This window comes from Hydractinia symbiolongicarpus, chromosome 2 (genome assembly GCF_029227915.1).
Source record: "Hydractinia symbiolongicarpus strain clone_291-10 chromosome 2, HSymV2.1, whole genome shotgun sequence".
NCBI classification, from domain to species: domain Eukaryota; kingdom Metazoa; phylum Cnidaria; class Hydrozoa; order Anthoathecata; family Hydractiniidae; genus Hydractinia; species Hydractinia symbiolongicarpus.
In genome coordinates, this window is record NC_079876.1 from 22,349,275 (window position 1) to 22,373,437 (window position 24,163).

General features: G+C 31.9%; 1 protein-coding gene across 1 annotated transcript in view; it reads right to left on the reverse strand.

The window, feature by feature from the left end:
- The window catches only part of LOC130630185 (HAUS augmin-like complex subunit 3), a 61,704-nt gene that overhangs the window by 15,423 nt on the left and 22,118 nt on the right, over positions 1–24,163 (reverse strand). The window contains exons 4-10 of the mRNA XM_057443581.1: positions 20,477–20,558; positions 19,458–19,564; positions 15,137–15,221; positions 14,778–14,835; positions 4,608–4,745; positions 3,600–3,783; positions 2,743–2,895 (exon numbers count right to left, since the gene is read on the reverse strand). Coding sequence (XP_057299564.1) covers positions 2,743–2,895; positions 3,600–3,783; positions 4,608–4,745; positions 14,778–14,835; positions 15,137–15,221; positions 19,458–19,564; positions 20,477–20,558 — 807 coding nt within the window. The remainder of the gene's footprint in view (positions 1–2,742; positions 2,896–3,599; positions 3,784–4,607; positions 4,746–14,777; positions 14,836–15,136; positions 15,222–19,457; positions 19,565–20,476; positions 20,559–24,163) is intronic.

Here is a 24,163-nt window from a genome sequence, read left to right on the forward strand (position 1 = left end):
AGGTGTATGAAGTTTACGGATCTCAACCTGACGTTTAACATCGAGTCATACATATACTTGTGGCCTGGCATTTCGTCCTCGGCTAGTTTCTATAATAATACCTGTAATCTGTCTGTTTAAAATGATATTCCTGCAATGGTTATCAAATTGAAAATCACATTAAAATTACACCTATAATCATAGTAAAAAACCCTGTCTATGCATGTTTCATTACTTCATGCCAACAGGAGTTTAAGGCATGAAATACCCTTAAGGAAAAAAAGTTTGTGTAAGAATAGATTGTGGAATTAAAGATTGCAAATTCATGGTAGAAAAAATCTTAAATTGCGGAAATTAAAGATTACATATCTGATATTGTGTCAAGAAATTGCAGAATTTTAAATTTTGGCCAAATTCAAGATCTTTAATTCCGCAATACATCTTTTCATAAATTATTGTGTAACTATGCGTAGTTGCACAGAAATGAGGCAAGCAGTGGTTAAAATTCTTTACAAATTGCTTCTAATATTGTTCTTTGTTTATGCTAACAACTGATTTAAAACACTGTGGATATACAATAATATGAGAGCGATATTTAAATAAAAACAAGTTAACTTCTTAATAAAAGGCAATCTTGTAATTGGGTGAAAATTAGAGGTTTAACAACCCAAGAACCGCTTTAGTGTTTCTTCTTTGAAACAACGGACAAGATATATCCCTCAAAAGGCTAATCACAAATATAAATTACTCAAAAGAAACTGAGACTTGTTTCACCCCTGACCCAGGTGATTAAATAAAACCATCTCTTTACTGTCTTAAAAATTGGCCTTCAGTCGCAGTTCTTCTGGTCAGTCTTCTGCTACTAACTGGCGCTTCCTCGTACAATTTCTTCTCATATGGTTTATGATGAACTGTTTCAAATGGTATACTGCCGCAGAGGACGAAAACACAACACTAAATTTCTTTGTTTTGGCAATTTTTGATTTCAAACATTGCTTCAGTCTAAAGTAAACATAACTTTGTTTACTTCAAAATATGGTCTTGAAAAAATGGGAGAATACCACATACTAATATAATTTAACTCAGAAAGTTTAACATGTTTACTGGAATAACTCGCTCAAATATTCGAAAACATTTGAGTCGTTGAATCATTCTTTCCACATAAATTCTTTCTGATGTTATTTGTTGACTTTTGACTACTTTAAACTCTCAAAATTGCTCTCGTCCTTTTAAAAATTATGGCATAATTAATTCCCACCAGGAGGTTTTACATAGTCCTTCATCAGCCATAATAGCATCTCCTGCCTGCCAAAGTTCTGGAAATAGTAAAACACTTCTGAAGGCAATATTCTTTATCTGAGATGCTACCAGGGTAAATGTGAAACCTCCACCAGGAATAATGCCAACAAGTACTTTAACAGTGGTGTGACTTTTGTATTCTGAGTACATCATTTTGTGTAGATAAAAAGATGAAGGCATTGCAATTTTAAACTCTACACAATCTATAATGCATCCTAGGTTTGCAAATCTTTCTTTCATACCAGCTGGCATATTTTTTTTAACTTGACTGCTGAAAGGCCGATTGCATATTGTTTCTAGCTTAACATACATAATTAACTCACGTTTGAATCGTATTGGTGACAGTACCTTCAGACACTTTAAATAAATATGATAAATGGCAACATTAAAAGTTTTTTCGTATTTTTACAAGGGTCAATAAAAGACTTTTAAGAGGGGTCAGCGTACGTGCTCTACCTCTATCACTAAAACCTTTGATATCTTGATTATTGTAAAGAATAACATTTTTTCCATTTTGCCCTGGGTTTAAAAAAATTGATAATTCTTTAAATATTTAGATGTTTAATATGCCAGTGTAATCTTTACGTGATGCATCAGATAACAAAAGATTTTCGACAAATTTTATTTAACTGTAGAAATTTTCTCCATAAGTTTGTGGTTCAACATTTCTATCTCTTTTTCCTCTGTAAGCTTTTCAACTTCTTTTGACAAAAAGTTTGCATCTGATCCCTTTCCATAACAAAGTCTGGCTTATCTACAAATTCAGTGGAATCATACCCTATCTCAGCCTAATCAGGAATTATCGTGGATGTTTCTCTGAACTTTTTTGAGGAGTTGGTCTATTAACAGGAGCTTTTCTTTTGCTTAAATCCTCCACATTTTCAAAAAGTGTAGGTGGATCCATGTCTCAATCTGCGGCGTGTGCCTCCAGGGGTTTTTATTATATCACTTTTTGGGAAGTGTATTTTGCAGAGCACAGAATGGCTGGTTACTCTAAAGTTGTCTTGTCCATCAATACGTTAAGTCAGCTGCACCACACTTTTCTTGTTCCTGGATCTTTCAGAAATTAAAAAAACCTATAGTTGAAGATATTAACTTATTTTCAAATTCAATCAAGCCACGATTATTTCATCCACATTGCTTCCCTGAGATTTATCATGTTTTTTCTTTGAACTCCCCTCCGACATTTTGTTTACAAAAAAGCTTAGCACTGCTTGTCTCTTTTTTAATACTATTGCGCAATAATTTATAAAAAGTTCTTTTCTTCCACAATATTTTCTTGTGCAATAGTTTCTTCCCTTAAGGTAGTAATGCAGAAAATATGTATGACAGACGATCCTTGTGTAAGAAAATTAATTTTCGAAAATTTATTTAAACTCTTCCAGAAAGTTTTCTTGCACAAAGATACCATAAACTTTAAAAATGCTTTTTACCAAAAAAAACTTTATCATAAAAGAAGGATACGATTCTTTTCTGTATAAATTCAATTTCGTTTTCGATAATAGATTTAGACGATGCAATAAGATGATAGGAATTACGATGTTCTTTTAATTCAATTTCATACAACATTGTCAAGAGGTAGTTGCGTGAAAATTGCAGCAGAAGCTGGTTGATAACCTTAAATAACAAATTTATGCAATTTAGTTTGAACAACAAAAAAAACACCAATCACTATAACAGGAAAGATGACCAGATAATTAAAGCAAAAACAATAGTGATAACAGTAGCAACTGTGCTTGGCAAATCATGTTTGAATACATGAGCGTAAATTCACGTTTATTTCACATTATTACACTTCTTCTACTGTCATAATATGGTTTAGGAAACATTTAAACTAAAAATCACTTGTTTTGCCAAAAACATTTTGGCATTATTGCTATATTAACTAAAGTATAACTAACAATGAGCATTCTCATTTTCACAATATATTCCAATCTACAGATTAGCAACAGTAAAACAGTTTTTATTTTCTTCAAAGTAAAAATAACCTGACATGTAGCGTTCATCTTAGTAAGAGATTTTTCAAATTTGTCTTTCCTCTGTATTCGATGAATAACATTTTCCTATAGTCTGAGGAAAAGGAGGAATCCTTACGGGCGTTAAGCCAAGAATGATGAAAGATGATGATGATGTTTTAGTTCGTGGAAATGTAGACTCAGAATACTTGTCAAATAAATTCAAATTTTGGATATACAACATTTAAATTTGACATTTAAAATTCACTCCCTGATTTTATCTTTTTAATTGCAAAACATAGGCCACACAAGTAAAATTTTCGAACCTCTTAGACGTAGTATTGAGAAAGTAGAAGTTTAACTTACTTCATTCTGTTTAGATAGGAAATAATCCTGTCTTGCAATTTTTAAATCATAATTTCCTTTCAAAACTTTCGTGGATTGGAGCTGCTGCAATTCATTCAGTAAAGGAAATAATTCATGCTCATATGTTTGTACTAACTTCTTTTTACTTCGTACAGTTTCTTCAGACAGCTTTAATGCTTTATTCCTAAACAGGAATAAAGAAAATTTGAAAGGAAAAAAATAAATAAAATTACACATGATCTTTTTTCATTCCAGCTTTTTATACCTTACTTAACCATTTTTATTATGAACTGTTTATTTACAATGTCAATGTTCACAAGTTTTACAACATTTAAAAGAAGTCTATAACTATAACGACATGTGCACAATTTTTGCTGACTTTTTTAACTCTCTAATAAAGTTGTGTAAGGATAATCTTAAGATATTAAATTTTTCCCGATTACACATTGTTTTTATATAAGAAAACCATTTTTTGACCTGAAGCTCAATTCTCTTAGCAAAACACCTGAATATAGGGTGAAATTCTCTTAGGATTTTCCTAATTCTTGTTCCTCTATTTTGATTTTCTCACACTAAACTAGTTGCACACTTTTAATTAAAGTTATAATTATGTATTTTATTGAAGACTAAGGTTAAAAATAAAAGATTTTTAACCAATAACTTCTATAGGTTTATACTCTCTAAAAAGACAACTAAAACCACAAGAAATACAAAAACGGTTTTTTTTAAAGAATCTTTGCTAGTGATTGAAACCCTTCCAACAACAAGAAATCAAATAATTAAGGGGTTACCACTAAACAACACAATACTTATATTCAATGTTTGAAGTTCTTAAAAGTGTGCTTTAATTAGTGCAAACAAGCAATTAATATTTTTTGGCAAAACCTCTGAGTAAAATGCAATGCACTAAAAAAATGAGTATAATATAAATATGATTCTTTATAATCCGCCTGCATCTAAATCAAAATGCGCACAAACAAGAGAAGTAATTAAAAAAGAATGCTGTACTCAAGATAATCATCTGAAATCTCAACCATAATGTTTGACTGCAGTTGATGCAACTGTTTCTCTGCAATTTCAGCAGCATGTTTCATACTTTCGTATGAAATTTCTACATTTAATCTTTTTTCTGAAGCTTTTATATATCTATAAAAAAAATTAAATACTACAGTAATGATCAACAAGGGACTGTTGAAGAGATTGTGCAGGGTGTAATCCAGTGTGTTTAGAATGGCTAATCCCAATTAAAATCCCCCCCCCCCAAAAAAAAAAAAAAAAAAAAAAAAAAACGTTAAAAGACAAACTGTGTTTTGTAACTTATTGAAAACGTTATTGTTTATTTGCTAGAAAAAAAATTTTAGTCAATGTTACATCCTGGTTAATTTAGATATAGCTTCTTCATAGCTTGCAACCAAAACTGTGAGATTTTCCCAATTTTTATTTTTACCCTGAAGACATACACTTATTGCTTACACAAACCTTTGTTTATTTCTGCAATCTAACAAGGTATATTCTCAACATTGCTGGTTAGTAATGTTAAAGATATTATTTTGGTTTTTTTTATTTTATAAAGGTTTATTATCATATTATTAAGTTTTCCTTGCATTGTGATTGGTTAATCTACATGAAATATAATGCTACATTTTTATTCCCTACAGAGAAACGAGTGCAATTTTTACTTAATTTTTTTTTTCGATTTGCTGAAATATGCTATTTAAGCAAAAATCTTGTAATAACTTGTAGAGTACAGTTATTGTTTTCTCATAAAACCATAACTTTCTTTCCATATAAATACAATTTAATTTTGTGAAGTGAACATTGTTGACAGTTATTATTATTTTTTTATATTAAACATCTAAAATAGTAAGTTTAGTTATATGTAATTTATAGCATGTTGAACGAGTTTTGTATTATTGAAAATCTACAAATTTTTTCTGAATTTAAGGATATGTTCATATATATTATGTTGCAACAACTTTTTAACTATAACTATATAATAACTAGACGATAAAGCCCATGGAAAAATCCACTTAGGCAGAGGAAAAATGACAAAGCTAGCCGTCATTTAAATTTTTATCACATAAGAATTGTCCCGCTCCTACATAAAAATTATTCTTACAATTTTAAGCTGTAGCATCTATTGTGAAGAACTTGAAACTCTGATCAGAATAATGTATATGAACATGTATATACATTAAAGGAAAAGTTATGGGGATGTATACGTTTAAAAATTTTGCTGATGTCAGCAAGGACCCATCAACACACAATTTTTTTTTTGGAAATTTGTTTACAAGTTTCCTCTATTGTGTAGAGCTTGAAACGCTGATAAAAAAAATCTATAGGATTATGCACTTTTGACGAATGTTTAAGGTGGCAGTAATCCTTTTAAAAATCGAATTTTTTTTTACATAATTAGTTACACACTTGTCACGATTTTATAGCTATAATACTATTATTTTTCAGCAAAAATATTTAGCCTCAACAATTCCTCTTTAAAGATATTGTCCGGTAAAAAATTAAAACTTGATATTACTTACACCTCGGTACAAAAGTAAAGAAAAAAGCATTTAAATACAACCAAAATTGTCTTTCATAAGTTTAAATAGAATTTGTTTACATGACTATCCCATTCTCAATCGCCATGTTTACTGAACTTCGAACGCGGAAAAAGGACCGGGTAATAACATTAATATGCGCAATTTATGCAATGACGTATTCTTTGGGTTACCCCCATGTAGAGGTTGGAGCGTGCAGAAAGAGAAACAAAGAAAAAAAATTAATGTTATTCCCAACAGAATTTTTTTACGTTTATCAATCATGTTCACAAACAGCAGTGTGAACATAATTGCATTTTAGTTTGAGCTAGAACGACCCAATAACAAAACACAAATTCCCTCTTATAATGACGATTAAGCAGACACACCAGAATCACCCGCTGCTTCTCGCACACAGATAGATGTAAGTGACTGGGGCTTGTGTGAAAAGTGCGAGAGGATGCCTTCAGCTGTTGAGTGTTTGTGCTGTAACGAGGTGGACACTATAAAATACCACCAGCTACACGGTACCTATAAAATTTGATCTTACATTCTCTACTGTTGGTATTATAAGTGAGCGACAGTACAAGGTTTCTATTGTGTTTTAGATAAGAAATGTATAACAGACCACAAAGATATCAAAGCGGTTGTGATTTTAAAGAACAGTGTTAGTCGCTTTCACATTCAGGAAAGCTGGGACTTAAAAAAAGGACGAAGTTTCTAACAAGTAAGTCACTAGCACTCTTGAAATTTCTGTTGCCATGGTATTTCCAATCTTATTTCAGCATAATATTTTTAGATCTTATCGATATACAGCATACCACCAATTCTGTTGGTTTGTTCATAACCACTTGGGAAAAGGCTACATAGAGAATATTCAAGTCTGAATGGGGGGTATACTGGCTTCAAAGAAGGTGAAAAAATACCTCAAATTTATTTGTTTGGACAAATGAAGTTGACAGCGAGAATATTTGATTGTAAATTAAAAACAACCTCACACTCGGTACTTTTTTATACTAAAAATTAAACAGAAAGCTGTACTGGAAACAAGGTTGCACAGTTTTCAAAATATTTGCAGCTGGTTAAAATATACATACTGTAATGCTTCGAATAAACGCCCGGGGCGTTTATTAAATTTTCTGACATTTTTGGGGGGTCGTCAATTCAAGGGGAGCATTTCGCTAATTGAGGTAACTTTAGTAATAGAATAGGGGTACTGGGAACAAGGTTTATAATTGTCGAGGAAGTATAAAACAATCATTGCACTTTCTAGAATTTCTCCTATTGCTGGTCAGTTTTCTGGAGTACGATATATGTTCGATATGACGGCAACAGTTGATAGTTTAGTATATTACAAAAAATGATTACCAGATTCGTCAAGGAATTCAAATTGACGACATGTGGCGTCACATTTTTTCATTTCACCATCGCACAATGCTGTCTGTGTTTGAGCATCGGCCACTGCCACGGATATACTTTTATGTAAATAATCTTACCGCGTCTGGTCTCAGTTCCGGCACAAAAAATAAAGCAGCTTTAAAATAATCTACTTTAATTTGTGTAGAGAAAGACATTCTGTTTGTGTGGACAGTGACATAAAGTTCTATCTCTGAAAGTGAGTTGCATGCTTTGAAATTAAAAATTCATAAATTGCTACGTTTTTTTAAAAAGGGGGGTAAAATATTTAAAAAAATTAAATTTAATCTGGTAATATTGTTCCGCGTAAAGAATTATTTTAACTTCCCTTTCATGTAGAATGGCTTCGGTATAAATTTGCTTTCAAAAACGTGCAATATGAAAAATTTGTAAACATAAAGGAAATGGTATTAGAGTTGTAAAACTTTAGAAATATAATCTCTTATATTTTTGCAACAAATAAGAAAAGTTGAATTCAATTCAGGCTTCTTTTTTATTATTATATTTTTACTGGACAATACCTTTAAATTAAAATGAATAATTAATCAGTTCTGCATAAAAAAGGTATAAGCTTTTTTGGATTGGTAATAGTGATGGATATGGAGGAGTTGGCATATTCGTTGCAGAGAAGTGGGTAGAAAAAGTATTAGATGTTATGCGTGTTAATAGTCGTATTATAGTGATAAAGTTTTTGATAGGTAATAGGATTGTCACTTTTCTGTCAGTTTATGCTCCACAGTGTGGACTCAGTGAGATAAGTTTTATGATGAGTTAATAGCAGTCACATCAAAGTTTGGAGACACTGAACTTGTCATGGTGGGCAGCGACTTTAATAGTCGTGTTGGGAAATCATCTGAAGGTTATAGAGGTGTGCATGGAGGCTATGGATTTGGGAGCAGAAATAAGAAAAGGGAGAGGTTGCTTGAGTTTGGAATGGCAACGGACATGCAACACATCATTCAGTAAGAGACAGAGTAGGATGATAACATAAGAGTAAGGTGGCTGTAAGACACAGGATTACTTCCTGGTTAGAAAGTCAGACAAGTCAGAAAGTCTGGTATCTGAAGGAAGAGATTGTAGCAAGACAATTTAGTGCAAAAGTTCAGCAGTTAGCTCACAATGGTCAATGTGATAGTGACAATGTTGAAAGTACTTGGACTACTTTGAAGAATTGTCTTCTAGAAGCTTCTGATGATACCTGTGGGTGGACGAAAGGACCAGCTAGACTTGGTGGTGGAATAATGAGGTTGACCAGTGTATAAAGGAAAAGAGGAAACTTTGAAAAGAGTGGAAGTCAAGTGGTAGTAAAAATATTTAATTATAAGCTAAGCGTCGTGCTCGTACAGCAGTGTATAAGGCACAATCAGAAGTAGAGAGAAACAGATTTGCAGATGTGTTAAGAAGGGAAGACCAGCGCAATGAGGTATTCAAGATAGCAAAGCAAATGAAGAAGACTAATCAAGATGTTGTAGGTGAGAAGGGTATACGTAATGATGAAGGTGTTTTGGCTAGCACAGAGGAGGAGAAAAAGGTAGCTTGGAAGAATTATTATCAGAGGTTGCTTAACACTGAGTTTGATTGGGATGAGGATAATTTGTCTGATGATCATGTTATAGAAGGGCCAGCTATGCAGATCAAGACAGAATGTGTATTGGAGGCTATTAGGAAATTGAAGATTGGCTAGGCTGCAGGAGTATCAGGTATTGTTGCAGAGATGGTAAAAGCATCTGGATATAATGGAGTTGAGCTTATTACAAGTCTTGCTAATCAGATTATAAAGGATGGTGCTATTCTGAGTGAGTGGCAGTCGAGTGTAATAGTGAATTGTTTCAAGGGCAAGGGTGATGCATTAGAAAGAGGTAACTATAGAGGTTTGAAGTTGGTTGATCAAATAATGAAAGTTATTGAAAGAGTGATCGATAAGTTACTTAGAGAAAGAATTGATATAGATAAGATGTAATTTGGTTTTGTTCCAGGGCGTGGCACTACAGATGCAATATTTTTACTCATACAGCTTCAGGAAAAGTATTTAGGAAAGAGAAAGAATCTCTATTTTGCCTTTGTAGATTTAGAGAAAGCTTTTGATAGAGTGCCATGTAAAGTTATTTGGTGGGCTATGAGTAGGTGTGGATGAGTGGCTAGTTACGATGGTACAGTCTATGTACAGCAATGCTAGAAGTCGTGTCAGGATTAACGATTCACCTACTAATGAATTTAGTGTAAATGTTGGTGTACATCAGGGTTCTGTACTTAGCCCTTTATTGTTTTTTTTAGTCTTACAAGCGCTGTCGATGGAGTTCAGAACAGGTTGTCCATGGGAGTTATTGTATGCAGATGATTTGGTTCCCATAGCAGAGTTGAAAAGTGGAAGAAAGGACTAGAAGAAAAAGGGCTAAGGGTTAACACAGCCTAAAGTCTAAAGTCATTTCAGATCTATCTGATTTCTAAAGTCATTTCAGCCAAGTGTGACCTTTTAGTTGGAAAGTCGCCTTGTGGAGTTTGCAGGAAAGGGGTTGGTAGTAACTCAATTTTTTGTCAGACTTGCAAGCATTGGGTACATAAGAAGTGCAGTAGTATTGGTGGAAGGTTAACAGCTGACATTCAGTTTGTATGCAAGCGTTGCAAAGGTGAGATTAAAGAGAATATTTCCAGCTTTAATGATGTACAACAGTGGCTCGTTAGAGATAGTTGAGAACTTCTGTTACTTAGGTGATATGTTGGGCAGTGAAGGGGGTGTTGGAAGAAGTGTTACTTGCAGGATAGGTTCTGCTTGGAAAAAGTTCAGAGAGTTACTTCCTTTGTTGACTAGCAGGGTCTTGTCAATTGAGGTAAAAGGTAGGTTGTATGAGGCCTGTGTAAGAAGTGTTATGTTGTACGGTAGTGAGACATGGGCAGTAGTGAAGCAGGAAGATCTTGACCGTTTAGAAAGGAATGATATGAGAATGGTTAGGTGGATATGTAACCCCAGTTTGAGAGACAGAAAGAGTTCAGATGAGCTAAGAAGCAGGCTAAGTATCCGTAGAATTAAAGATGTTATCCAGATAAGGAGATTGAATTGGCTGGGGCACTTGGAAAGAATGGAGGAGTATAATTGGGTCAAAAGTGTAGAGACTTGATAGTTCCTGGGGCAAAGCCCAGAGGCAGACCGAGAAAGACTTGGCAGGAGGTTATAAGGACAGACTTGATACAGAGGAAGTTGAGTTTAGATCTAACACAGTCTAGATCAGATTAGAAGAGGGTCATTAATATACCCTGTCCAACCCATGCTAGCATGGAAAACGGACGTTAAGCCAAGAATGATGATGATGCCGAATATAGCTTTAAGGCGGTGATACACGGTCCGATTAATCAAATTCGATCAGTCAACTTTGACAATTTTGGACCTGTATCATGTAAAAATTGTATGCTTTCAGCATATTCAGACTTGTCAAATTCAATTTCAAAAAGTCCGACTGGTTCAACTTTTTGGATTAATCAGAATGCTTTTAACCAATCAAAATGCTCAAAATCTGTACATCAAATGTGCGTTAAGAAAAATGTGAGTTTTTATTTGAAAAATAAACATTACTAAAGGACGTTTAAAAACATCGAGATTTTTATCAGTGAATGGAGCTTATTAAGAGAAGACATCCAAAGAAAATTAAAATAATCTTTTTGCTCTAATTGAAATTCGTTTAGTAACAAATAACACACTCCGTTTTTAACATTTCCTTAACTTTTTAATTGTTGTTAACTGTAACAGCAGCAAGTTCAACTCTGTCTTCACTCTCTAAAGACATTTCATCGAAAGGAAATTATCAAATATCTGTTCAATTTTATATTAATGCTCAATATAATTTCTATAAATCGAATTCGATAAACTGGATCGTGTATCATCACCTTGTCACCTGTTAAGTTTCAATTTTATTTTAATGCTCAATATAATTTCGACATATCGAATTTGATTAATTGGATCATATATTGCCTCCTTTAGTCTACGCACTTGCGGATTTGTACAGAAAGAAATGACGTAATTATTAAAGGGAAATGTTAATAACAACAAAGATGGCGCATCAAGTAAAAATAAACTCCGATCTCAATAGCACCTCACCCGAAGAGCTCTAACTTCTGATAGCATTTTCATTTCTCTTTAAAATTTCAACACGACCTTAGTAAATCATACAGCTTAAAAACAGTGTGCAGAATATTCTTGTTTTTATATATTTTTCTTTTGACAGCGGGTAGATGCAGCATGGTAATAAGATTGCTTTAAAAAAAGGCTATTGGGACAAAAATACAATAAAACAAAAGTTTTCTGCACACCCTTGTTATACGAACATCCCAAAGGTTTATTTTCAAACAGAAAATAATGTAAAATCATAATTTTGTAAAAAGTTGGAGCTCGTGAAAGCTACGTATTTTCTTCTTTATTGCCTATTTATAAATGAATATATCTGCTAACTCAGCAACTTAAAAAATTAAACAAAACTGTTTCTTTGTGCCTTAAGGTCAATATTTTCAGGAAATAATAAAGAAAGTTCATATTGATAATACACTGACTGAAAAATCCATCTGTTTGACGGCAAAGGAGATAAAAATTTTGCTGATGCCAGCAAAGTGCCCCCAAAAGTACAAAAAAACTTTCATCGTATAGATCTTAAAACGCTGATCAAGAAATTGTATAAGATCAGTGACATCTCCAGAGTTTTTTTGGGACTACCGTTTTCTTATACCAACTTTTGCTTAGGTTAGTATCTCCACCGGAAAATGGCTTTGCGGCACTCAAAACAGCAAAATTTTGTACAATTATTACTTGCATTTTATTACCTAATTTTATAATATTTTTCGTTTTTAGTCTTTGTTGCTGATAAATACCTGTTAAAACTTTCTTCACAGAATTAATACTTCAATATAAATATATAGGCCATCTGTTAGTTTTCTGTTTTTTATATAATGGCGACACGATGTCTGTTTGTTGTAAATTTATTTGTCGCCAGGGCTGTATTGATTTCGACATGAAACCGTTCACTAGCCTACATTCAGACGTAGCGTTGGGTCTATAACATAGGCTGAAGCTATCGTTCACTCGATTTATTTTAAAATGGCCGAGTGAGTAAAGATGGTGGTAGGCTCGTGAATTCAAAACATTCAAATGTTACAAAGGTGATCGCATGTACGTCAAACCCAAGCAGTTTAATTGTTTTGAAGGATCGCAAATTTGCTGAAGAAAAACGTACTACTTAGAGCTTATAGTTTGTTTTTTTTTTGCATTTTTTAATTTTTTGGGATAAGAATTTGGGATCCCATACCGGTAAACCGGTAGCAAAACCTGTCTGGATACGTCGGTGAAGATCACATACTTTTGCAACACGGTTGCAGAGATATTGAGGTTTAAAGGTTTTTTGATGACGTCATCAACCTGTTTATTCTAAATCAGATTCGGGGACCTGAGAACGATCTTGTGCAGTAACAGTTTTTGATGTCCACCCTCTTGTATCAAAAATTATTATTACTTGGAATGCTGCAAAATATGGAAGGATTAACAGCTAGTCTTGGTTTCTGGTTGTGATGATACGGACATAATAATGGCGGTCATTGTGCTTAAAATGTTCATTATAGTGTGAATATGAACTGTGTTAAAATTTTTATATTTGTGAGCTTTGGTTCTTGAGATATTTAAGGTCAAAGTAGCAAGAATGTAAACAAACGCATTTGAAATTAACGAAGGGAGGGATTGCTAAACTGTGCCTCTTGAGATTGTGTGAGAGTAATTTTATTTTTCATGTTTTGAAATAATATCTTCTGCAGAATAGAATGATGTTTTACCATTAGAAATATAGTTTTAGAGTTTTAGACATAAGTTATCACTTGGAGAATAATAAATATTAGTTACGTGCATTCAAATTTATTATGAAATTTTTGTTGTGTTATTTTTTTGTATTAAAACATCTTAAAAGACAACAGGTGCTTCGTTTAATGTGCTAAATTTAAAAACAAAACTTCAAATGATTATGCTTAATAAAGTGTACTGAAAGGGATTTTGTGGTAAGTGATTTTGTGATAGCAAAACAAAACAAAAACAGTCTCAAAGTTTTTTCTTTGTTTACCTTCTTTTGCATGTTGCTAAATTCTTAAAAATTATTTTTTCTACAGTGATGTTGTTCTACTGGAACTTAGCTTTTCCAAGAAGTGAGTGAATCTTCACAAGCTATATACCGCATGTGACATCACAAATGAACGAAATATGTACCAAGTTGGCTTTTGTTCGATAATGGTGGCGAACGTTATTGTAATTATCGTTTTTGGGGAAAAAATTTTATGCTGTGTTGTTTTGATATGTAAGAATGTTTTATTACAAAAAAACATATGTAAGTTTTTTTCGTTAGTTTTCATTTAAAAAAAAATATTATTACAGTATACTGTCATTAAGTGGGACCCCAGTCCACTATAAAGTACGCTTTTTTCTCTGTCCCTTGAACTTTCCTACCCTTTTCAAGGAAAAAATTTCACTTAAGTGAGACCACCGATAAGTAGGAGTTCCGCTAAATAGTACATTTTTTCTTCGTCCCTTGGAGCAAAAACTTTGCTTAAGTGGGACATTTAATGGAAAGACTTCATATTTTTCCAAGACTGAAGACATTGCAATGATTCCAAAGAAAAATTTTGTAAACAAAACAAACAATCTTTTTTGTCAAAATAAGTAGGATAACAATAATGTTACAATCAAACTCTCCTTTGTTGTCTATTTCTTCATCCATATAAAAATATTTCACATTTTAAAAACAACCAATTTTTATTGTCTGCTGGATAACATCAATAAACAACCTGATTTTTGGTATTTATTTGTAAATTCTTTATGAATTTTTACCGGTGTATTACCGGTGATGTTCAAAAATTGGTTAATTTGTTGGATAATTAAGAAGGCAGAAGATGAATCTGCAACAAATGTATAAAAACATGTTGAAAATGTTTTGTTAAAAATATCTGCAATTGGTTTTCACTGATTACAAAACTTTTTCTACAACCTACAATGATAATCTTCAAAAATAAATCAATTAATCATTTCTGCTTCTGACAACTAGTCATTAACCCGAGGAACAATCTACAGGAGTTCACCTGTCGGAAAAAATTGAAGGAATTCACTACTCACAGCTATCCCATCTTTGACTCAAGACAGCAAGCACATTACATAGAGGCACGATAATAAAAAAAAGAAATAGTAAAGTGCAACTAAAAAAGAAAAACATACAGCAATTGAAGCCTTTGAAGTTCTTGATGGTCCTGAAGTCGTATTTCTTCGCTTTCTCCTGAAAAACACAATACTTGATAAAAGATTTACCTTTTTAGAACTCTTTGCAACAAAATCATAAGGTAGACAATTTTAGGTAAACATAGACCTGAATGTTGACAGCTTTTGTATGGAATGCTATGCAAGTAAAACAGCAAAAAATTGTTGTTATGTAATACAATTGTTATGCAAGTTTTTTTAAAGATCTAAAAAACTTTCAGACGTTTGGGAAATTAAGAATACAATTTTTAAAACAGACTTAGGTCACCCGCTTCCTTTATCTTTAAACAAAAATCAAACAAAAACATCTTAAAGCACACCTTTTATAAGCAGACTTTCAGGCTTACTGACATCTAGTATTTCATAGCGGGATTGATCTCGAGCCCCAGCAAAGTCAGCAATACCCTACATTAAAATCTTATATATTAATTCCCTTGCGTGAGTGAAACTGTGAGTCCACGACACGGCAATCACGGGTCACTTTCTTATGACGTGGCCGTATGCTAAAATTTAACTAAAAAGGTTAGAAATGTACTTCATAGAAATCGCACATAAGGTGTAAGTATATAACCCGCAGCTAATAACGATATAAATATATATACTCTTATGCCAAAAAAATCTATATGGGCATATATATATATAGGTATCGCTACAAATGCAACGGTATTACATATTCACAAAGCACGCGGACTGTTAAATGAAGTTCCTAGCATAAAACGGAAATTGTGTTTACAAAAAAGATGGCTATTCTTTTTGAGTATTCTTTACTCTTTCCTTTAAAATAAATCTTTAAAAAACATTTGAAGAAGAGTATTTATAAATTAATCATAGCAAGGTTTCTGTAAGGTTTGTTTACGCTTTTTTCCGTTTTAATGATATTATTGATGCAAGACATGTTTGTTAGCTAGCATTATAAAAAGCCAACCACCAACAACAACTAGCTAGCTAGATATAGCTAGGAATTTATATATATGTTGCCATGTTCTTTATACCTAGCTAAGTCTCCAGTTTATATTTAAGTGACCAGCCACCAGCTGCTGTAGCTAGCTAATGTTAGTTTTAAACTAAAGATTCCCAGTAGCTACCTAGCTAGCTAACCTGTGAGTTTTATGTTGCTTTTACATTCCTATAACTTATTTGACTTGACATTTTAGGCCTAAATTAGAAGATATAACAAGCTACAACACCTTTTAAGAAAGTATTATATAATATTTAAGGATATTCGTTTTTATGCAGATATATATAATGTATTTTTACACATTTTGTGTAACTAAACTTACATCGGTTGCATGCAATATGACAAAAGCATTTTTAACATGTAGTAATTCTGGTAGCTAATTGTGATTTTTATTGTTCTAGATGTTCTGACTTTAATGTTTTTGTTTATGACATTTCGTTTTATTTTAGAAAAGTTTAAACTTTTTCGAGGGAGTACTACATGTTAACACCGAAAAAAACCTGTGTTTTTTTTTAAATCTTATTTGACAGATTTTTTACATTTAGGGTAAGAAATGTACAGAGATGGTTTTCCACAGAAATGACTTTCCATTTATATTTTGTGACAAAAGGATAATGCAATATACAAAAAGAACTAATTTTTGTAAAATTTGACTTTACACCTTGCAAGCCATTGGCGTGTTTATATTAAAATGAGAAATTCAATTCTGACATATACATATACAAAAAGTAAAATTCCTACAAAATCCATCAAACGTTATTAACGCTGAATTTTTTAAACATTTTCCTGATTCTTTTTTTGGTTTGCGTGTTTTCCTGCAAAAAATTTCTAAAAATAGAATACAGAAATTACTTATTTTTGAAATGTAAATTTAATTTGTTCCAAATTATGGTTTTCAAATTATTTTTATGTAAGAGTTTGTGGGCAAAGACATAAATCAGCATGCTAAATGAACTGACTTTTGTTAATTTAGAATTACTAAACACGTATGGCCATATTTAATACATCAAAAGAGCTACTTCATTGATTTCGATTTTATACCCTTTGTATATAAGCTATTTTTTTCTTCTTTTTGGCATTTTGGATTACCTTATTGTTGTAGAAGGCATTTACAAGATACATATAAAAAAATAGAAAGCTGCAGGTTTCTATTTTACCACTCAATTTTTATATTTTATATAAATTCTTTGGGACAGGATGGTATGAAATAGACCAAAATACCTGATTTTAGGTATTATAACTGAATCTTTTTTTTGACATCTTATGTTAATTAGATTTAACACCTTGCACCCTTAGTAGTTTTTTTTAAATATTCTGTATGATTTAATGGGTAAGTATATGCAAAATGTCAAAAAAACTGATTTTTGTTATGTCAGAAGTACTCCCTACAACCATTCTTTTTTTACATTCTGTGAAGCTTTTGTGGGGAAAGAGTGTATGCAATATCATCGAAATAACTGATTTTTTCTTGGAAACTGTTTTTCTTTGGCATTTTGGATTAAAATATTGTTTTAGAGGGCATATGCGACAGATATACCAAAATAATTTGTCTCTCATCGTTTACATTTTGATTAAACTTTTGTGGGAGACGGTGGGTGTGCAATGAACCAAAATAAGAGAATTTATTATATATATATTATTTAGAATTTGTATTTTGTGTTAAAAATTTGGTGCTAAAATTAACATAAAGTAAAATGTTAGATTGATTATTGTTGTCTTAACATGGCTTTTTATGACTCAAACCTTTTTTTTTTTGCATTTCTAATTTCACTAATTAGCCAAAAAATATTTTTGGCCAATTAGTTTTACACCATAAAGCTGTTTTTTTTATATATTTTCTATGTAAACATTTGTAACAAAATACTATGTGAGATGTAAAATTTTGTGTAAAACTTTATTGATTGTAAAACGGAATGCAAGTTGCTAAAAAGACCGATTTTTATTAATTTAGTTTAGTGAGGAAGGACCATATACAATATATCAAAAAACGTTTTGTTGCATTATAATTTATCCTTACAATCCATTTTTTTACACCTTAGATAAAAAACTTCTGACAGAGGCACAATTTATTGTTTATTTTTCACATTTTATGTCAACTTTTGGCGGGGTTAGCAATAAACTAACTGATTTTAACATATACATCAAAAGAGATTTGTGTTTGACATTGATCAGCTTTTTTTGTATGTGACATTATGAGTGATTTAAATTTCATGGGTGGGATGTATTTTGAAATGCTTCGGTAAACCTCTTTCCAAATAATTTTCGCATTGTCAAAGGGTCAGAGCAAGTAATTTTAGTAGATTTAGATTTTAAATGTCACATAGATACTGCAGTTGTTGCACACCTTCAATTTTTTTGGTCATTTATATAATAATGCAGATTGTAAGAACCGAACTGCTGTATTGTTTCTTTTTTAATGGACGTAAACTGTTACATGAATTAAATGAGAAATACAGTGGATTCTTCCACGGGAAACAGCTAGTATAGTTATTAATAATGCAAAACTGCAACAACGAAATCTTTTTTGTACAACGCTTAAGGATACGGTAACCCCCTTCAGGGTCATTTTTTTTAAAAAAAATATTTTTTTTAATTTTGATTCCTTGGCATAATTTCCTGATATTTTTAAAAAAAGCATCAAAAATATTTATTGTTAAGAGTGATAAAATGAAGAAAAATCTTCTTTATAATTTTAGTGTTCTCAATAGTGTGCTCAAAGTTTAAAATTCCTTAAATATACTTAATCTGTATAATAATTAAAGAGACTTATGAAGAACGAATAAAAAATTGCATCCCTACATAAAACAAGGAAACATTTACACTTTAATAATCTATACAAATATATTATTACTTATCATCTATACCTTTTTAATTTATTTCTTTATTTTATTCGTTTTTATCCTGTTATGTTATATTATCCTGTTGTCTGTTTAACAATAACTAGACCCAAAGTTCTGCGAAAATACTTTACCTTTAAATTTAAATAAAATATTCATGAGTTATTAATTATTCATAACGTTTAAGTGGGTGTAACCATGATTCTTGCAGGTAAAAGCAAAGGTCTTTGATTTGCTTTTTCTCGAAATAAAAGTTGTAACAGTATATATTTTTTATAACGGTATATATTTTTGGTCGAACACTCCCTTCCATCTTGTCGAAATTGTACGAAAAAAGTTTGTTGAAGCAATTATATCTTTGGCTACAAAACTTTGCTTTTTTAATGCAGAAAGTGAGGAAATATTGAGTTATTGATCTATCATGCTTAAAAATAGATAAATCTGTCATAAAACAGCTATTGTGACACAAAATATGCTATATTTTTGGAACCACGTGTTGTTTTGAGTAAAAAAAGCAAATTTTTTTAAAGCTGATTAAGAGCTTCGCAATGATATTTTTTTCAAAGAACAAAAACTTTACTGAGGGGAGTGTTCGACAAAATGAACTGGAAGGGTGAATTTTTGTATATAATTTTTTTTCTTTTTGGATTTTTTTTATGAAAATATTTTATCGTCATTCTAGAGATAATTTATTCAGCTTTCAGAATATATATATTTGCTAGGGTTAATATATTGAGCAGAGGGGATATTTTAAATATACTGAGTATGTGTCTCAGGGGGTTACGGTATCCTTAAAGATCAAGGCACTGTTTACATATTGAATAAAAGTAAATAATTGTTATATACCTCGAAAAATTGTTTTCTTGTGTACTCTGTTAAAGCATTTGTAAATGTTTCTTCTTTTAAAAAGAACTCATCAGTTGGTTGCTGGTAAAAGAAAAAAACCTCTTCACCTGAAATGTGAAAACATTGGTCATATTAGAATACAAAGCAGTTGAATACAGTAAACTTTTGTAAACAGCACTGAAATACAGAGGCATCGTGACTAACAAATGCATTGATAGAAATTAGAAAAGAAAGACTTCATGAATGGTTTTTTTAATAATTGGAAAGTAAGTTTGGCAAAGGACCAGAATGCCTTTTTGTGATTATAGCTTCTAAAAAGATCACTTTGATAACTTTATGCCCCAATCCACATTATTATTGTAGCTTTATTTCTAAGTGTTTAAGTTTATTCAAGGGAAAAAGCATGCTTAGACAATATTGGAAAACTTGAATTGCGAAAAATGACATTTTTCTATATCTTAATGTTGTTAACACAGTCCTTGAACTAAAATATGTGATTTTAGTGAGCAGACATAGGCAGGTAGTTTATTGTAAAAATGAATGTTGGCAAACACTTTACGTTGTCTTTGGGTATTTAGAAGATTTAAATTTTTAAAAAGCAACTTCATGTACAAGTGAAATTTTATAACTCATGGATAGAACTCAAAAAAAGGATAAGAAAAAATAGTTTTTATGTGTCAAATTTACTGGTTCCCTTTTAGAGCCTGTTAAATGCTAACATCTTAAATTTAACATTTATATGCTGTTGCCTGCATTTTTGTGTTAAATATTATGAAAAAAATGAATGCAATTTTTTGAAAGAAGACAGAAAGTTTGAAAAAGTTTAAAAAATGGGATGTTTTTTATTTTCTATGGCAGCAAATTTTAGGGGAAAGCATTATGCACATTGAAGTAAATTAGTAACAAAGAAACATATACTTGTATGCAATGTGCCCTGAAAGTAAAGAAATGCTGTTGAATTTTTGTTGTAAAATAACAGTATGTGAATAAAAATATTGTATAACTAAAAAATTAAATACCTTTAGGTAGTACGGAATTGCTTCTGTAAAGCTTTGTTACTCTATCTATACTTTTGTGTAATTCATGTAAACTTTGTTGAACCTGAAAAAATGTTTAACACACATAACATTTGTTGGGATAAATTGTTTGCTTATGCTAGTATAACACACAAACACAACTATTTAGGTAGAGATAAAAGTAATTAACTAGTGTATGGAATAATATATATATTTACTCCAGGTGTTAAAACCACAAAGTCAATTACTCAATTTTATCCATAACAGTTATTATTATTACTATTTGTTAACCTACTGTTTGTGTTTAGACTTTAAGGCTAATTACAATAATTTCGGATGGGATTTTAGTTACTGTTTGGAGTTACTATTTGGTACATTGGTACAGATATTACAATGCTGTGTTAGAATCCTTGTAACTTAAGTTAGAGTTACAAGGATTATCAGGTTAGATGTTTATTTGACCTTTTTAACACTGGTAACAGAGGGTGTACTAACTTGTTAAAGTTGGCACGCTACAAAGCCCCACCGACACTTTGATACTATACACACTATATGTGTTATAAGAACTGGAAGAAAGAAGTACAGATGTGCATATATATTATTTTGACTTTGACCGGTCAAGCACGAGAAGCAATTTTAGAGATGGAACTTGAAGTTTTAAGTTATGATAATGGTGTTAAGAAAGTTGTGAAGAAGTTAGACTCCTTGTATCTAAAAAAGCTTGCAGACTTTCATCAATGACGATAAATGATTATATTATTGAAATTGAAACCTATACAACAAGCTCAGTTTTCACTTGTTGTTTCATTAACAGGTCAAATATTTCGGAAAGTCATAAGCAGCTTATTAAAGCGACTTTGACAGAACTAAAATACAGCAAAACCAAAGAGTAGCTAAAAAAAAATTTTTACTGATCTTACAAATTTTATGACTGGTTAAGGTAGTGATGATATCAAAAATCGAGAAGCCTGAAAACATTTACTTTGGAGCTACTAACAGGCAAAATAAAACTTAAAATCGATTAAAAGATAACAGAAGAGCATATTCCTGAAGATTTGCAGATGGGAATAGAAGATTGAACCTATTATATAAAAATAGCCTAGTAGATGTGCTATCTAGAATAGACTTCGCTGACGATAAAATAAATACTTTAACACAGACTGTATTCCAATAGAAAGAGTTGGAAAGTTCAAAGGAGACATTACAGAAGAAGCAGTTGCAATATGTCATGTTTTACAAAAGACAAAAATACTACAGAAGAAGGCTGCTGCAGTCAAACTTCATTGTCAGTTCCGTCATCCTAATAGTTCAAGACTAAGACAGTTGATGGTAGATGCGAATATTTTGATGAGCTTGAGCATTCCTGCTAAATATGTTGAAAGTACACAAGCCAAAGCCAATACCTTTTGTTGATATCTTTGATCAGCGGCGGCTGGATTATTTTTAGTTTTATTTTACAGATCAAGCACATGCATGTGGGACATAAAACTTTCTTATTAGTTGTAAAAAACAGGTGCGTTGTTTGCTACAAATAAATTAACTTTTTCTTTTAATGACGTCAAAGTTTCATTCATATGATTGACGGTACCTGTGAATCGAAACTAAATATTTTGCTGAGCCAATTTCGTTCCCATACTCTTTTAATATTTTCCGTTCTTTTTAATTTTTTTAGATTACTAATAATATATAAAAAGTTCGAAAAATACGTTTTTAAGTAGAGAGGTTTGTATAATTTTTAAGTTGATATACCTTCACTTGATAAAATATTATTCATATTTTTTTTATCCATGCGACACTTTTTTTTTCTACTTTTGGTTTCGATCATTAAAAATGTTTCGGCACAATCAAAAGATCAGATTTTTTTATGTTTTAAAAATGTAACACTTCTTTCAATTTTTTATGAAGGTGTTAAAGTTGTTTTAGCTGTCCCCTTCAAATTTTTTACTCCAGTGGGAACAGGTGAAACTGTTTCGTTAAAAGAATTACTGGAAGCGAAATTCGCCGATTTTCAGGAGCCAGTTTTAAAGTCGATGATATGGTTTGATTGTAGGAGGTGGCCTACCGACGATAAATCTTTTGGGTTTGACAATATAAAAGAAATGTTTTTACATTTTAAGCAGCCGTTCGATTTTGTTGGGTGTGATGAAGTTGTGGCTCTTCGTGAATGGCATTCTTTAAGAAGCTTTGTAAAAGCCAACCATTCTGGGGAAGAGCCATTAAGTGTTTGGAAAACAGTGCTAGCCTTCAAACGTACTAAGTTTCCAAACTTGTGCATGTTGGTTGAGTTAGTTTTGTGACTTTCAGCGTCAAACTCTACAGTGGAGGAGGCATTTAGCCTACTCACACTTCTTTTATCCGATAGGAGGTTAAGTATGAGCCACGTCACCATGGAGAATCTTTTGTGCATCAATTTAAATAACAAGATTTGGACAGAAAAAGAAAGAGAGGAGATTACAGAAATGGCTGTAATAAAATATCTCGAAAAGCGGCGCAAAAAGAAATGCATAACATGGGAACCACCACATAAGAAGTCCTGCTCTAGCTCGTTTGACGTAACCACGATTACGAGCTTTTGTGATCGCACGTGGATCGCTCACGCAGAGTAATTTACGTGAGCGATTTAGCGCTGGCGGGGTTAAATTTTCCCGACCGGGCCTGACTAATAGCCTAACATACCTTGGACCACTCTGCACCCAACCTAGTTTTGCTCTGAAGTGTTTCAAATTTGTTATAGAGTATTTAATTTTAAATTGTCGATAAAGCAATTTCTGCAATTCAGCTACCATGAACGTATCCAGTGGGAATTCGATACCGGTAGACTAGTACGGGCGCCCAAACTCAGACGCCCAAAAAATGAATTTTACTTTAATTTTAGAGATGAAATTTCCCTTAAAATAATGTTCTATTGCTCCTGTTATGATACTAAGGTATTATTTTATAGGTAAATAGCATACCAGTCTTCATTTTCTACTTATCGCTGTCATTAAATAAAATCCAAAAAACAAGAAAAGAAACGATCAATATCTTAGCAGTGTTGCCGCCATGTTTATTTTATTAGATAAATCGAGTGCAGAAAAAACCCAGGCTAGTCGAGGCAATTCGCACCCATTCTTTGTAGGTGTACCACGTGAAATCAACACAAAGAGAATACCCACAATTAAATTGATAAAATTATGTTTTTTGTTTTTGTTTTCTAGCGTGAAAGTCCATACGTTTCACAATATATTTTACATTTCAAAGAAATGAAGTCGTGTCAGGATTAACGATTCACTTAGTGATGAATTTAGTGTAAATGTTGGTGTACATCAGGGCTCTGTACTTAGCCCTTTGTTGTTTAAAAAAAGACTTGGCAGGAGGTTATAAGGACAGACTTGATACAGAGGAAGTTGAGTTTAAATCTAACACAGTCTAGATCAGATTATGTTGATGATGTTATGAGAGCTAATAAATTGGATCAGGGTCATTAATATACCCCGTCCAACCCATGCTAGCATGGAAAACAGACGTTAAGCCAAGAATGATGAAAGGAAAATTTGGGTCGGTTGTTTTTTTATACGTTTATTTATTTATTACATTTCGAGAGAAAATCTAAGTTGGTTGTCAGTTTTACATTGGTGTTACATTTCAATCAAAGTTGTATTATATTGTTGGGTGAGAAAAATTTCCGTGCTTTTTTTTCTTTTTTCTGTC